At 35.7% G+C, this 14,436-nt stretch overlaps 2 protein-coding genes and 3 non-coding genes across 5 annotated transcripts; 1 reads left to right on the top strand and 4 right to left on the bottom strand.

Annotated features, from left to right (window-relative positions):
• Window positions 1-2,415: 2,415 nt before the first annotated feature.
• Window positions 2,416-5,901, bottom strand: LOC121766308 (non-structural maintenance of chromosomes element 1 homolog). Its single transcript, XM_042162564.1, has 6 exons — window positions 5,667-5,901; window positions 4,951-5,159; window positions 4,145-4,225; window positions 3,629-3,868; window positions 2,983-3,060; window positions 2,416-2,886 (listed from the first exon to the last, which is right to left on the bottom strand). The coding sequence occupies exons 1-6, from the start codon at window positions 5,779-5,781 to the stop codon at window positions 2,626-2,628; spliced, it is 984 nt and encodes a 327-aa protein (XP_042018498.1). The 5' UTR covers window positions 5,782-5,901; the 3' UTR covers window positions 2,416-2,625.
• TRNAA-UGC lies at window positions 5,875-5,947 on the bottom strand. Its single transcript has one exon. It is a non-coding gene; the product is annotated as a tRNA-Ala (tRNA).
• A 351-nt stretch (window positions 5,948-6,298) lies between these two features.
• On the top strand, window positions 6,299-6,405 carry LOC121793225. The gene has a single exon (XR_006049061.1). It is a non-coding gene; the product is annotated as a small nucleolar RNA Z107/R87 (small nucleolar RNA).
• Window positions 6,406-6,489: 84 nt separating this feature from the next.
• LOC121769481 (growth-regulating factor 2-like) lies at window positions 6,490-9,008 on the bottom strand. Its single transcript, XM_042166302.1, has 4 exons — window positions 8,603-9,008; window positions 7,255-7,440; window positions 6,994-7,168; window positions 6,490-6,898 (listed from the first exon to the last, which is right to left on the bottom strand). Exons 1-4 carry the CDS (start codon window positions 8,802-8,804, stop codon window positions 6,676-6,678), a joined length of 786 nt encoding a protein of 261 aa, XP_042022236.1. The 5' UTR covers window positions 8,805-9,008; the 3' UTR covers window positions 6,490-6,675.
• A 3,587-nt stretch (window positions 9,009-12,595) lies between these two features.
• TRNAN-GUU lies at window positions 12,596-12,669 on the bottom strand. The gene has a single exon. It is a non-coding gene; the product is annotated as a tRNA-Asn (tRNA).
• Between the last annotated feature and the right edge of the window lie 1,767 nt (window positions 12,670-14,436).

Here is a 14,436-nt window from a genome sequence, read left to right as displayed (position 1 = left end):
TTCAATCTCTGCGTGATCTTGAAAGAGGAAGGCGTGACAATCTAACTACATTATCACCGGCGACGCCACAAGATGATTGTTTGCATGAAAAAATGGAGATATTCTTCTTCATCACTCCAAACCCAAACCCTTGAGACTTACCCTTTTTCGTGCTCTTCGTCACCTCTTTGTAGGCTATAAGGAAAGGATCATCCATCCTCGAAGAATTCTTCTTCGCTCCCTTCTTCATCGATGAATTTGCACACGGTGGGAGAGGGATTTGCAACGAATCCCTAGACTTCTCCGGTTTTGGCGGTGGTGGCGCCACCGCCTTGCTAACGCCAGGCGCGTTTTCCCATGAGAAGGGAATGTTTCTTTGTGAGTGAATGTTGCTATTCATCATCTCAAAACACAAAATTTTTGGTGTGTGTGTGTATGTTAATTAGGGTGTGTTAGGTTTTGATATATATTGGCTTAATTAAGGTGTTTTTGTCACGTAGTTTACACTGCTCTTGAATGGCAAATCTAATTAACAACAAAATCAACTTTTCAACGAAAGAAAGGATCAAAAATTGGAAAAATGAGTGAGAAATAACACGTTGATGATGGAAGAAAGGGCAACGAATTGAAATAATAAACGGAGATTTGAGAGGTATTTGTGTCTGCGTCAGACTTGACGCCTCGCCGATTATTTTGTTGATTTTTATTGTTAATGTGGTTAATATCTAACTAATATTCTTAATTAATTGTTATTTTGTTTTATTCTATAACTTTATTATATGTACCATGCCCTAATTAATTAAAGACATGCGTGTGATCTCCTGTGCTTGTTGTCATATTCCAAATATTTATCCGACTCAATCCGAAGGATTCTATCGGATTGGGGTTCACTTCTGTTTCGTACTTTATTCAACCACATAAATTCATTCAATAAATAAGTTATTCAACTTAATTCTGAAATAAGAATGCATATATATTCAAGTTTAAAATACAATTAATGTTATACAATATGCATTTGAAATGAGAGGCCAGAACAACTTTTTTAAGATCAAAATAAAAATTAAATTTAATGTACACTTTTAAAAAATTCCAAAAATTATATTTCTATTGCAATTTTTTTATTACTAATCTTTGATAAGAACAAAAAAATATAAATAAATTAGTTAGCTATAGAACTAAAGGTTCGACCTTGGATAATTTTTTATTCTCAAATTTAACTAATTAAATATTTTTAAAAAGTATAAATACATAAAATTATTGCATAGAGACATCTGTGTCAATAAATTTTTGCCAATTTTGTGCAATCAGTGCTTTTTGGATATTAAAGATAAACATTGGATTTGCTGAAATGCTGGGCGATTTTATTCCGTATATGCTCTACTACATTAGGTTACCATTAAATTTAGAAGTATGTCTGGACAAAAGAAATACAAGTCTGTATTCATAAATAAATGAGATACTATAAAAATGCGATGTCGTTCATGGTATAGTTTGTCTAATATGACACCTATATATGTATGATATGAAATTGAAAATGATAGTTTTTGATAGACATCATATTTATGGGTGATTAATCTAAAAAAAGCTTATGATAAATTTGTAAGCAATTGATAACTTCCAAATCATTCAAATTTGAAACGTATGTAGTTTACTTTAGCAGCCTACGGTTTGTTTGATTAATCTACAAGAAAATAAAAAAATTCCAAATTCAGAAACAATTTTAAGACTTTTCATATACTCTTTTCTATTTTATTTCTGTAGTTTAAATAAATTAATTTTTACAACAATGACACTAATCACCAATTAGCCATTACGTCCATTTTCACGTCCTTAAAAAATGTTTATCTTTGATATCAAACAATCAAAATATGACAACAATTTAATATATAAATGACAACTAACAGATTAATTAGCCTAACTTTGTTTGGTTGTGATAACTATTTTTTTCTTCAGATTAATTAAATAAATAAATATCTTACAAATTTCCAATGCACAACTGCAGAAATTTATTTTTAAAATTATTAATCTTCTCCCATATGAAAACAGAAACCGCAACTCATTTTGACCTTGTATCGTTTATATCTACCAATCAAGAATAGGTTGATCGATCATCTCTCTCACAAAACAATGTATATACAAATCACAAATTTTTAATAACCTTGTTAAATTGCTAGGTAATGACGTTATGTATTTCCTTGTGTGTACAGAGATAGAGATCATAATACAAAGCTCACCGATTTCGTTTTTAGTTCATGTTAGATCAATTTTCATTTTATGGATTTATTTGATTCTAAGTTACGTTGAAAAATCACTATTGATATCATTCACTTACTGATTAAATAAGAATCAAAGTTTAATTTGTCAATTTTCTATAAAACTTCAAATAAATAAAATAGCAAATCAGGATTTGATTTTCATATAATTTGTAAAAATTAATGACATTTTAAGCTTAACATTTTTATATACATCTCACTAGAGATGTCAGCAAAATCGAGTTCATCCAGCACCGGACCACAAAATCTGCCAAGCTACCATTAGCACTAAAAAAACATTTACAGCTGATGGCTTCAAAAGAAAACAAAACATTTACAACTAAACACTATCTGCAAGCAGAAAGTAGTCACAAAAAAGGCAACATCATCTTCCTTAATTGATACTCAGCCGATCAGAGCTTCTAGTAACCCTCTTTGTTTTCGACATAGTAGCAGAAGTCAGAGAAGAATCATCGCCTGTGTCATCGATGTCAGCATTAGCTTCTCGGTTTGATCTGCGACTCCTCTTTCTAGAAGATTCTGTCCGTTGCGAGTACTGTAAATGGACATCTGCATTAGTTATTTCTTCCACGAGTTCTGCTTTAACTGTTGAGCCTTGCAACTGCGTACCACAACCCGAGCAAACTCTTTCGCCCTGAAAAGTGTTGTTCCTACATTAATTCACAGCCTAAACAACAATATTGTTGATATACAACTTTGATGCAGATGTAACACAGAAAGATCTTGGTACCCTTTGTCCGGAAAACTTCTTCTTCAGACAGTAGGAGTGAAGGCGGACGTTGCAAGCTTCATTTGGGCAGAGTTGAGCCTGCTCATGGCAAACAGTGCGGAGATATCATTTCCAAATTCCAAAGTCCAGATTCAAAAGCAAGTACACATCTATTTCATTATAAGTGACCGAAGGCAATTATTCTGAGAGACAGACAAGTACTAAAACTGGGCTCATAATACTTGGTGATTAATCTGATAATAAAGATTGTTAAAGGCAAGTTCTACAACATAAGTGTTTCCATCTAAGATGATGAGTTGTGACCTTCAACAGAGAACCTGCCAGTCCACATAATCTAGACCCGAAAAACAGATGTCCCTTACTGTAAACCCGATACAAGGGCAGTGTTAACATACCAATGACCGGCAGCTTTCAAAAAAGGAAAAAGGGTGATTTATGGTGTTTAATTAACAAATGCATAGTTTGTTTCATAGAAAAACAGTACTATAATTCAAAATCTAGAGAGATTTATGTATGTCCAACACATTTGACATTACCTAAACAGAAGATGTCCACATTACAATGCAAAGCTTTTTAAATGCATGATTTATAAGTATATCATTTTAAAGGATGAAAATGAAGGAAGAATACATGTAAATCAGGGTACCTTGATGGCAGCCTCATTGCAAACTTCACATGAGGGGACCTCATTAGTCCGAAACCAACTACGCAGATCCAGAAAGGATCTAACTCCAATACCAATTTTTCCTTCAGGCGTTGAACAAAGCCACTGGTCATTCACTAGTTGATCTAGAGTTTTTTCCTTTTGTGACATGGAGAAATTCTTAAAGGCAGGGGGTATCTGGACAGCACCTCCCTGAGATTGCGAATCAGTTGCCCCATGAACCTGCGATTATACAAGAAATGGCCAAAAGATGGTACTTTGTTTTGAAAACTAATACATATTATCCAGAATCTTGTTCCGACCGCATCATTGATCACTCAAAATCTAGGACTTAAATGTCCTGCTCTATTTTAACAAACAATTTTATTTTAATCAACAAATCTATTTTAATCAATATGACCAAATACTTCGAGCACGAGCATGGATTGCTAACTGGAACTTGCTCCTCAAGAATAAAGCCATTATTAGACAAAAAAGGGTATACATCAAGCTGCAAACCTGTGATTCCAGCCTTATGTTTAGAGCAGCCGTATTATAAATGCAGCCTTCACCTTCAGCATCGCGTATAATATCTTCAACCTAATATCAATTTCCAATATAAACCAAGCATCAACAGAAAGGATAGCACTCAATTTCACTATAGGTATGCAAATTTAGCATATAATAAGTCATTTCACAAACATAGGAAGATAATATTTCAGATCTGACCACCTAATATTCTAAGTGAAGAATTTGATAGTAAATCCATCAGAAGCAGAAACAATATTTTAACTTTGTAGCTTTTATCACAAGTTTCATCTTACATGATTCTAATTTTTTTTCATGGCTAGTGGTTCACTGCAACAAATCACAATTACATACGCAAGCTATCATTACAAAGTTATTTCAGTTATTTTATGTATAAGCAGATTGTCACTGCAGCCTCATCTAATACTACATGGAAATTATATCCCTAATTCTATCAAAACTCAAGGATGAATTGTCTCAGTTTAATAAAGTAGCGCGGGTGGAAGTGTCAATGTCATATATGATACACAAACTATTCCACAATGAGCAACGAAAGAAAAAGCAGACTGAAATCAAAGAAAGGATAATTATTCTTTGCTCAGTCCATCAACTGCAATTTCTCATAAGAAAATGTTCACCACAATCCCCCCTACTTTCTTGAACAAGATTCCTGATTTCTTTACTTATCTTTTATGATTCCTTATTTTTAAGCGGCCAATAAAACAAATTACAGCTGAACACCCTGCAGTATAATGAAAGCATGAACAAGGATAGCGAGAGAACATAAAGAAGCTCACAATGCCTTTGTAGAAAGCAATCTGCGGAACTGTGTATTTTGTCCCAAGCTTGGACTGGTCATCCTCGACATTGTTGACAACGCCATAATAAACATGACCATCATATTGGTTCCGGCATGCTCGCAGCTCTAACTGTACACAGCTTAACTCTGCATTTATCTTCTTGAGATACTCATTGAATAACTTCCGCTCCTGTTGCCGCCGTGACCCTAAAAAGCAAGTGCTCCATAGGATGAAATTTTCCTATGTTGAAGTTCAAGTCTAGAGGTAAATCTATACCCCAAATCAATTAAAGTTTACTATTCTTATAGATGTCTAGTTTTATAGAGAAGGCAATAAGCCACCAAATACCTCAAAATTCAAATATGAGCAGATTGAACAATAGCAAGCCAAGCTGAATAAAAAGGGGTAAAGTTGCACAATTCATCAAAACCATGTATTGATATACCCCCAAATTAGTTAAATTTTAATATTCTTATAGTAGTTTTATAGAGAAGGCAATACACCACCAACTAACTCAAAATTCAAATATGAGCAGAATTAAACAATAATAAGCCAAACTGGATCAAAAGGGGCAAACTTGCAAACGAAATACTCAGAATGAACAAAAATAGTAGTAGTAATAATAGTCCTACAAGTTTATTATCAATCACGGTGAAATATTCGAAAGAGGGCTGAATCCAACAAAATAATAAGCGACGGAAACACATATTAACCTGAATTTTTCACAGTGAGTTGCAAAAAAATAGAAGCGAAATCGTCTTCCTTGAGCGTGCCTCGCGACAGCAGCGACTGTATTAGGGTGTGGTGCCGCCAACTCAGAGCCGCCATTTTTCTTCGAATTCTATATCGATTCGCACAGTAAATGGCTTCGCGGATTAAAAATACAACTAGAAATGTTTACAAAACGATTAAAAATAAATATGGAGATGCGGGGGATCGAACCCCGTGCCTCTCGCATGCAAAGCGAGCGCTCTACCATTTGAGCTGCATCCCCTATTGTTTTAAGCTTCAGATTATGTTTATTAAATATCCTGGTTATCTAACTTTAACTACGCTATTATTAAAGTGTTAAAGATCCTTGTTGGGCCAGCAAGAATAGTGAAGCCCATTGAAATGAGGAATGAGTAAACCCTAGATTTCTCATCACTCCTTTATATGCTACCGTCAAATCACGAATTCGATTATCACTATTCAGTTTTTTGTGGTGTAAATTGATTTTCCAGTTACCGCTCATCTCTGTAGACTGTAGCTGTTTATTTAAATTCCAATTCATTTTTAATTTTTTATTCTTCCCGAATTTTTTTCCGCAGCTCTTCCTATTTTGATTTCATTGAATCTTTTATTTTATCGCGATGACGACTCGGAAAATTCAAGCTCAACAGACCGTATTGCAGGTCTGTCTCTCAAGAGATTGCCACTTGCATGTCGATAATCCCGCTGAACTGAGCGATTCTGTTTATTTCTCTTTATCATGCTCAAATTTAATTTGTTGTTTTTGTGCAAATTACAGATTTTTTTTCAAGAGATTTGTGGCGATGAGGATAGAAAAGCTTTGGTATTTAATTTAGTGACAATATCATTTCTAGATATGTGAATGCATTCATGCAACATTACAACTATACAGCCACCTACATAAATAGCGGCCGAAACTAAACACAAAGAAGGAAACCACATATTTCGATGCGACAAGATTGGAAATCAAAGATATGAAAAATACTCCCTTCAAGAAAATGGGGTCGACGCTATGAGGTTGAGCGCCTTGCATTGACCCGAGCTGTTGCCCGTTGTGTGCAATGCCTCGCCCAACGGCCCACCTCCCCAGCTGTCTTCACTAGCAACGCCGAGTCCCATCGAGAGCTCAGTCCTCTCTAAGGGGTCGAGCAATGAATAGGCGTGTTGCTTGTCTTTCAAACATGTTTTCCGAGTTTCCTTGTCCATAGGGCATCTGATGATAAAAATTAGACAAAGGTCACATAAATATGTAATCAGTGTCGGATGCAAAAATACTTTAAAGAATAATTAATTGGTGAGGGTCCCTGCCTATTTCCGGATCCACCTTCCACAGGCTTTCTTGAACGGTGGCGGCCTCGGTTGACATGGCGCTCGCAGTACTTGTGATCAGCGATTGCTTCCCGTGAGCACCGCCATTTCTTTCCGTCTGTCCTTCGACACCTACCTGGCTCGGTATCGGTCTTGTTGGAAACACGCCATCCCACTGTTTCAAACCCAATTAGTATAGGATAGAAAGATAAATGTACTCCATGGTTATGGAATAAAGGGATAAGAGAATGAAGGGCTCACGAGTATTTGGTCGTAGGAAGGAGAGACAAGAGAATCGAGAATGTTCGAGAGCTTTCCTGATTGGATTAAGTAGATAGGAAGGTATGGGAACATTTGCAGTGATGTATTTGTAGATCAATGCTTGGTGTTCTAGCTCCATCCATTGTGAAGTGGTGAAGGGGACATGCATACTTGTACACTCATAGCCTGTTTAATATTTCAAAATATGTCAATTATTAATGAAAGAAGGAAGGGGAGATTAGTATCAACATAACCTTTCCCATTTATTGGATAAGAATGAGTCTTATAATTTGAAGATCATGAGATGATATATATAGAGGAATTTATTCTTTTAATTTTGTACTTTTTGTATTTAAGACGATGCCGTCCATGTTGTCACATTAATACACGTTTGCGCTAGTATTATCCATGTTGAAACAATTCGAATTTTTGAAACTTGATTACTTAGGAGTATGAAAATTTAGAAATACATGAGATTTGTACCAAATTTTATCAAGTTCTGTGAATTCACATGTAGCAATAAAGACATAATCACTATTGTTGTTTGGTTGTAAGGGCAAGATATAAAAGATGGGGCACCAAATATTTATAAGACAAGACCATACAACTAGAACAGCACAGCATGACCCCACCATATCACCAAACAACAATCCCAAAATCACAAGTCTATATATGCTTCACTTAAATTGATTCTCAACTCTACATAAGTAACTGATACAAATGACAAACGTTATTTATTACCTTCCTTTTGGAAATTCTATAGATACATGTCATCAATTTTTCTTTTGGCAATATATGTCATCAATTTGTGCACAAGAATTGCAAAATTAACTATTGAGTTCTATCTACATAGTTCAACGATATTTGTTAGACACAAGTATAATATAATACTCACTTCATCCGTCCCCTACTAAATTTCCTATCTTTCAGTCAATGTCTTATTCTCCTTTTAATATTCGTCACTGGCCTATATTCTAGTAACTTAGTTATGTCCAAGTAGTATAGTATTTAAATGTAGAGGTAACATTTCACTAAACTTTTTTATCAATCTTTATTTTACGTTTTTTAAATTTATGTTGAATATTTAATTTCAAAAACATATGGAATACATAAAAAGTGAACATAACATATTATTAAGACATGACACGAGCTGGTCCATTCCATACATAAAAACTGAATCACTACCGATAATTTCTTTGATTTGTTTACAGATCCAGTAATTTTTAAAATAATGAGTAAAATGTATACTTAATTTATTCATACATTGGTACCAAATTGCATCATCACTACACACAATTCATGCACACCACATGTTTTAGAAAAGGTGGAAAGGAAGAAAGCTACGGACCGGATGAGCTCCTGAGAAACGGGAAGGCGGCGGAGAAGCCGAGCATTTGGTGAGTGGCACCGCCGCTTCTGTTGCATTCCGGCAAGGAAATCCTGGGCAGTTTAGGCGCCGGCAGGTCATGTTCAGCGTCAGTAAATGCAGATCCGGCATTGTTGGAAGCTGAGAGTGAAGAGATCAAATTATCTAGCAACCGAAAATCCATGAAGAAAAGAAGTGGTGGAGTTTATGAAGAGATGAAATGGAGAAGTTGGTCGTTGCAGAAGGAGACAGATTTGGGGAGAAGGATCATTGTGTGTGTGAAGTGCTACGTTTGGCTAGGAATTAGGATAGGAATATAGGTGTAAAGGAGAGAGGATGTTTGAAAGGTTTGGTACAAGTACAAGCCATTTTCTAGAAGAAGAATGATACATACATTTGTATGTATGTGCAGAATGATACATACAAGCCATATATATTCTGCACATACATACATTTGTATGTATGTGCAGAATATATATATGTATATACTCCACATGTATAAATTTAATTTAATATGAATACTGACATCTCATGAATGGAAGTAGGGATGTCAACGTAGCCCGTAATCTGTGGGCTGGCCCGAATAGCCCGTCAAATTTATAGGGTTAGGGTTGGAAATTTGTAGCCCGATAAAATCAAAACCCGATTAGCCTGCACCCGATTAACCCGCAACCCATTAGGGCCAGACCAGAAAACCCGATGGGCTGGCCCGAAAATCCGATAAAGTTTCTATTATTCTATTTTTTTTACTCCTAATTCGACATTTTATTGATTAATTTTAACTAAAAAAATAACTTTCAATTTTATATTATATATACAAATTATATATTGAATTTTTAATAATATAATAATTGATAAATAAATTAAAAACTTCAAATTCACAAGAAAAATATTTAAATTTCTAAAACATGCATTAAAATTCTACGAAATATCTCAAATATTAGTATTTGATCATGTTTATGATTGAGTTTAAGCATATATCTCAAATATATCATAATTAAATGTTTTACATTGCATGAATATTAGTAATTTTAATAATTATTTATTGGATTGATCGCATGTTAATATTATCAGTAGCAACCTGATTAACCCGCTGGGATAGCCCGAAACCCTAGCTTTTAGGGTTAGGGCTGAGTTTTTATAACCCGAAAGAAATCACAACCCGATTAGCCCGCACCCGATTGACCCGCAACCCGAGTAGGGTTGGCCCGAAACCCGACGGACCGGCCCGATTGACATCCCTAAATGGAAGCATAGTATTTTGTCATAATTGGTTGTTTTTTTCGGACATTGCTTTAGTTAGTTACCCATAAGATTTAATTAGAAGTTATTGCTAGGAGAAAGAAGGCAAGTGGGTAAATGTACTGTAGAGTTACGAGTTGAAATCAAGATGATAAAATGATATAAATCCACCTCTTCTATCTTAAAATCAATTTGTGATACGAAAAGAGGCTTATGATACTTATATAGATATAGTTCTCTTTTTATAATTGCGTGGGATAATTTTATTTTATCTTTATTTTCAATTGTCAATACCAAAAAAATATTAATTTTGCTCAATTTTTTAAAATAATAAATTATGTTATAATTTAAATTTGGGGAAAATTATGACTTGATATGGTAGACGAAAAACACACCTAGTCAAAATCATATCTTTATTTTTGTAAATTTAAATGATAATATCATTTAATACCCCTTGTTAATTGCGTCTTCAACTTTTAGACTTGTACCGTCACGCTAATTAATAGTAAGAGCATTAGCAATGGGGCGCCCTAAGGCGCGCCCTATGGCGCGCCACGTCAGCAGTTTTATCCTCCTACCTCCCCACCTACAGTGGGGCGCCCTATGGCGCGCCACATCATCATTTTATTGTTTTGTTTAATTAATTTAACTGTTTTCAAATAACAAGTAACGAGTAAATAAAAAACGGTCTAAATAACAAACGACGAAGTTTTAATAAAAAAAGTTACATCATTGAACTAATAAAAAAAAACTAAGTCGGACCAATTCCCAACTTCCGACGCAGCTCATCGAGTAACGCCCGGAGATATTCGGCTTCGTCGGGGTCGGTACACTTCTTGAGGGCCCTGTGCGTCTGCAACATCGTCCTTGCCATCGACGCTGTTGCTAACGACTCAAACGCGGTGGCCGTCTGGGTCGGGAGCTCTGCCGGGGCCGGAGCTTGGGTTGCAGCGGTCGACGATGAGGTCGCGGTCGCCTTCCCCTTGGCCTTCGCAGCCTTGACGCCGGGAGGACGCCGGAAGGACACCGGTGTGCCGGAACTCCCTTCATTCACGTACGTCCGGTTGAGGTCAACCGGGTGACTGCCGCTGCAGCTACTCGTGTAGTCACCAACTTCGGTCACCTTCGTCCTCTTCGGCGCACCAGTGTGCAGAATTCCACCTTGGAACTTCTGCTTCTCCCTAAAGAGCGCCCAGATGGCCTCATGCTTGAAATCGCCGAACATCGACCGGTACGACAACATCGCTTTAGTGCGCACGTCGCTCGCGCTCTCGCCGCTCACCTGTGACCGCGTGAACTTCTCGAACTCCGCCGCGTACAAGTTCACTTGCTTCTTGACTTGATCCCAGTGCTTGCGGAGTTGCTCACGCTTGCGCTTGTACGCGGTCGGCGGCTTGACCGAATTGTAGAGGTCCGCGATGCGTTCCCAGTACGCGATATGTCGCTGGTTGTTCGCGAATATCGGATCTTCCGATATATCTACCCAACACCGGGCCAAAGTGAGAGTTTCGTCGTCGTTGTAGTTCGTACGGCCGGGGGCGTACTCATCGCAATCACCGGGAGGCGGCAACTTCTGCGCCCGATGTCGGTTCCGCTTCTTTCTGGCTGGGGCGGAAGCGGTCGCGGCGGTTGGGCGGTGCGGAGACGGCTCCATGTTAGACAACCCATACAATTCCGTACTGAAATCGGGATCGTAATGGGTGTTGGTGTCGAACGAACGATAATCGCCGGGTTTTGTACCAGGCCAATGCGCCCCTGCGCTAAACGTAGGACTATTGTGGCTTGAATCCATTTCGTAGTAATTATGTAAATGTAAGTTTCGAAAATGAAATCGCGTGAAATGAAATGTTACAAATGAACGGTATTTATAAAAAAATGAAACCGCGTGCCATCGTCCGCGGTCGATCGTCCGCGACCTCCACATTGGGGCGGACGATGGCCATCGTCCGCACTATCCTCCGCGACCGAAGTATAGGGCGCGACTATCGTCCGCGCCCTATGGCGCGCACCCGCAATGGGTGCGGACGATGGATGGCGCGGACGATGCGCGCCATCGGGCGTGCCATCGTCCGCCCATTGCGGATGCTCTAAGACACGCTGAATGTCAAAAGTTTACACAAAGTGATAATTGAAAAAAAAAAAATGTCAAATTTATTAATACTCATTGTTAAAATACTAGGGGTGTTCGGTTTGCAAGATTGTATCCGGGATTAAATTTGTAGTGTGTTTGGTTCATGAGATTCATTCTCACAGCTCAATCTTAAATGGATAATCATGGGATAATTAGTTATAGCTAACCCCCTATGACTAAAATAATCTCACAACTCAATCCTAGATTATATGTTAGTATTATTTTATCTTGGCAACCGAACCCCACCTAAAAATTGTATTTTCATCCTTATAGTATTTTTGTTATTTTATTTGTATAAAGATTGTTATATTCATGCCAAAATTTGAAAATGTAAAATTGCTTATTTTTGGGGTTTTGTAAATAATGTGCTACTACCTTGATATGGACATAACAGTGATGTTCCGAGTACTATTAGAGACACTATCTTATTTCATTCTTGTGTTTTGATTTTTTTTTGCATTTTTCTAATCGCCTAATGTTAGGTGTCACAAATATTTAGTAATTATATTTTCAACCATAATGATTTTACAACAATCAATTCCCTTTTAAGAAATAAATAATGTGACCTAACATTCAGCCAAAAAAATAAAAAGTAAATTAAACGCTAGAAGGAGGGGTAGAACCTCCGACCTTGTGGTTAACAGCCACACGCTCTAACCAACTGAGCTATTCCAGCTATTTGGCATTTAGTAATAGTATTCTTTCTATTATATTGTGTTTAGTAAAAGTATCATTAATCACTAGACACTAGTACTTATCTACATATAGTAAGCGTATTTGAATAATTTCACATTATACGCATAGTAACCAAGTCTAGAGAATAAATATATCATTGTACTTTGAGATGCAACTTTATTTCTATTTTTTGAGAGTGATACTTTGAGATGTAATTTTATTAGTATCTACTAGACAAATTCAATAGTCAACATCATAATAATTTACAATGTTGGTGAACTAATTATTAAAGTTCAGATGCATCTTTATTTCTTTTTTTTAGAGGGGTACTTAGATATGTAACTTGTTAATTAGTACTATCTCACTAGAGAAATTCAATAGTCAACATCATAATAATTTCAAATGATGATGAACTAATCCGTTTGTATAAATATAAATTAATGCAAAATTCACACAAGTGTGGATAGAAGGGAGCTGGCTTCCCCATTGCCGACAGAGGTTATTGGATTTCTTTGCCCCATTCCTAATTATTTCTACTTTTCATTATTTATGCACCCATTCTTCTCATCTTATTATTTTATTTCTTTATGTACCTATATAAGGAAATTAAAGGGGAGAAAAGCTACCTGATCATAATACCAGCTACATTATTTTAGAGTGATATATTTAAAATAATACTCCCCCGTCCACTAAAAAATAGAGCACATTTACCATTTTTTGTTGTCTACAAAAAAATAGAGCATATTTAAAAAAAAATTCAACAACTACTTTCTTACTTTTTTTCCCTTCTCTCTTACTAATAATATAGACCTCACATTCCAATAACACTATTTCTCTTTTAATTTTTTTCACTTCCCTCTTTCTAATAATGTGGACTTCATATTCCACTAACACTACTTCTCTCTTACTTTACCTATTCTACATTAAAACTCGTGCTATTCACAATGTGTCCTATTTTTCATGGACGGAGGGAGTAATAAATTTGAGCTAGGGTAGTAATTTTCAGCATATTCTTATTAATTTAGTGAGATAATAGTTTATGGAGAAATGATATGCTACATACCTTACGTGAGCTACTTATGTGAGCATCACTCTCGTTTAACGCATATTTAACGATGTTCGTTTCGATTTATATATTTAGTTTGATTCTAATGCATTAAAAATGTTATTGGAATTTTTAATTTTACAAAATTCATAAAAATCAAAACTTAATTTGTTAGTTTATTAATTTATTTGAATTTATAAAGAAAATGAGCAAATTGAGCTTTTATTTTTATGAATTTTGTGAAATTAAAAATTCCAATAATATTTTTAATGCATTAGAATCAAATTAAATATATAAATCGAAACGAACATCGTTAAATATGCGTTAAACGAGAGTGATGCTCATATAAGAAGCTCACATAAAATATGTAGCATATCATTTCTCATTGTTTATGATAACTCATAATATGACTAAATAAAACCATTCAAAGAGAAAATGTATAAGGCTTTAGTAATTATATGGAAAGCAATCTAATCTGTGAGGAATATCAATGCTTAATGGAAAAGATTAAGACTTAATTATAACCTTTTCAAGTCTTAGCTTTATGGGCAAATTTTAAAATATTTGAAATGTAAATGAATATTACTCCCTCAGTCCTTGAAATGTATGAACAATTTCATTTTTTATGCGTTCTTAAAAAGTATGAACATTCTAATTTTGAAAACTATTATCTCTGAAAATAAGGTGGGGTCTATTATCAACTAACAATACTTTAATTACTTT

The sequence above is a fragment of the Salvia splendens genome, chromosome 2 (genome assembly GCF_004379255.2).
Source record: "Salvia splendens isolate huo1 chromosome 2, SspV2, whole genome shotgun sequence".
NCBI lineage: Eukaryota > Viridiplantae > Streptophyta > Magnoliopsida > Lamiales > Lamiaceae > Salvia > Salvia splendens.
This window is presented reverse-complemented; position numbering and strand designations above follow the sequence as displayed.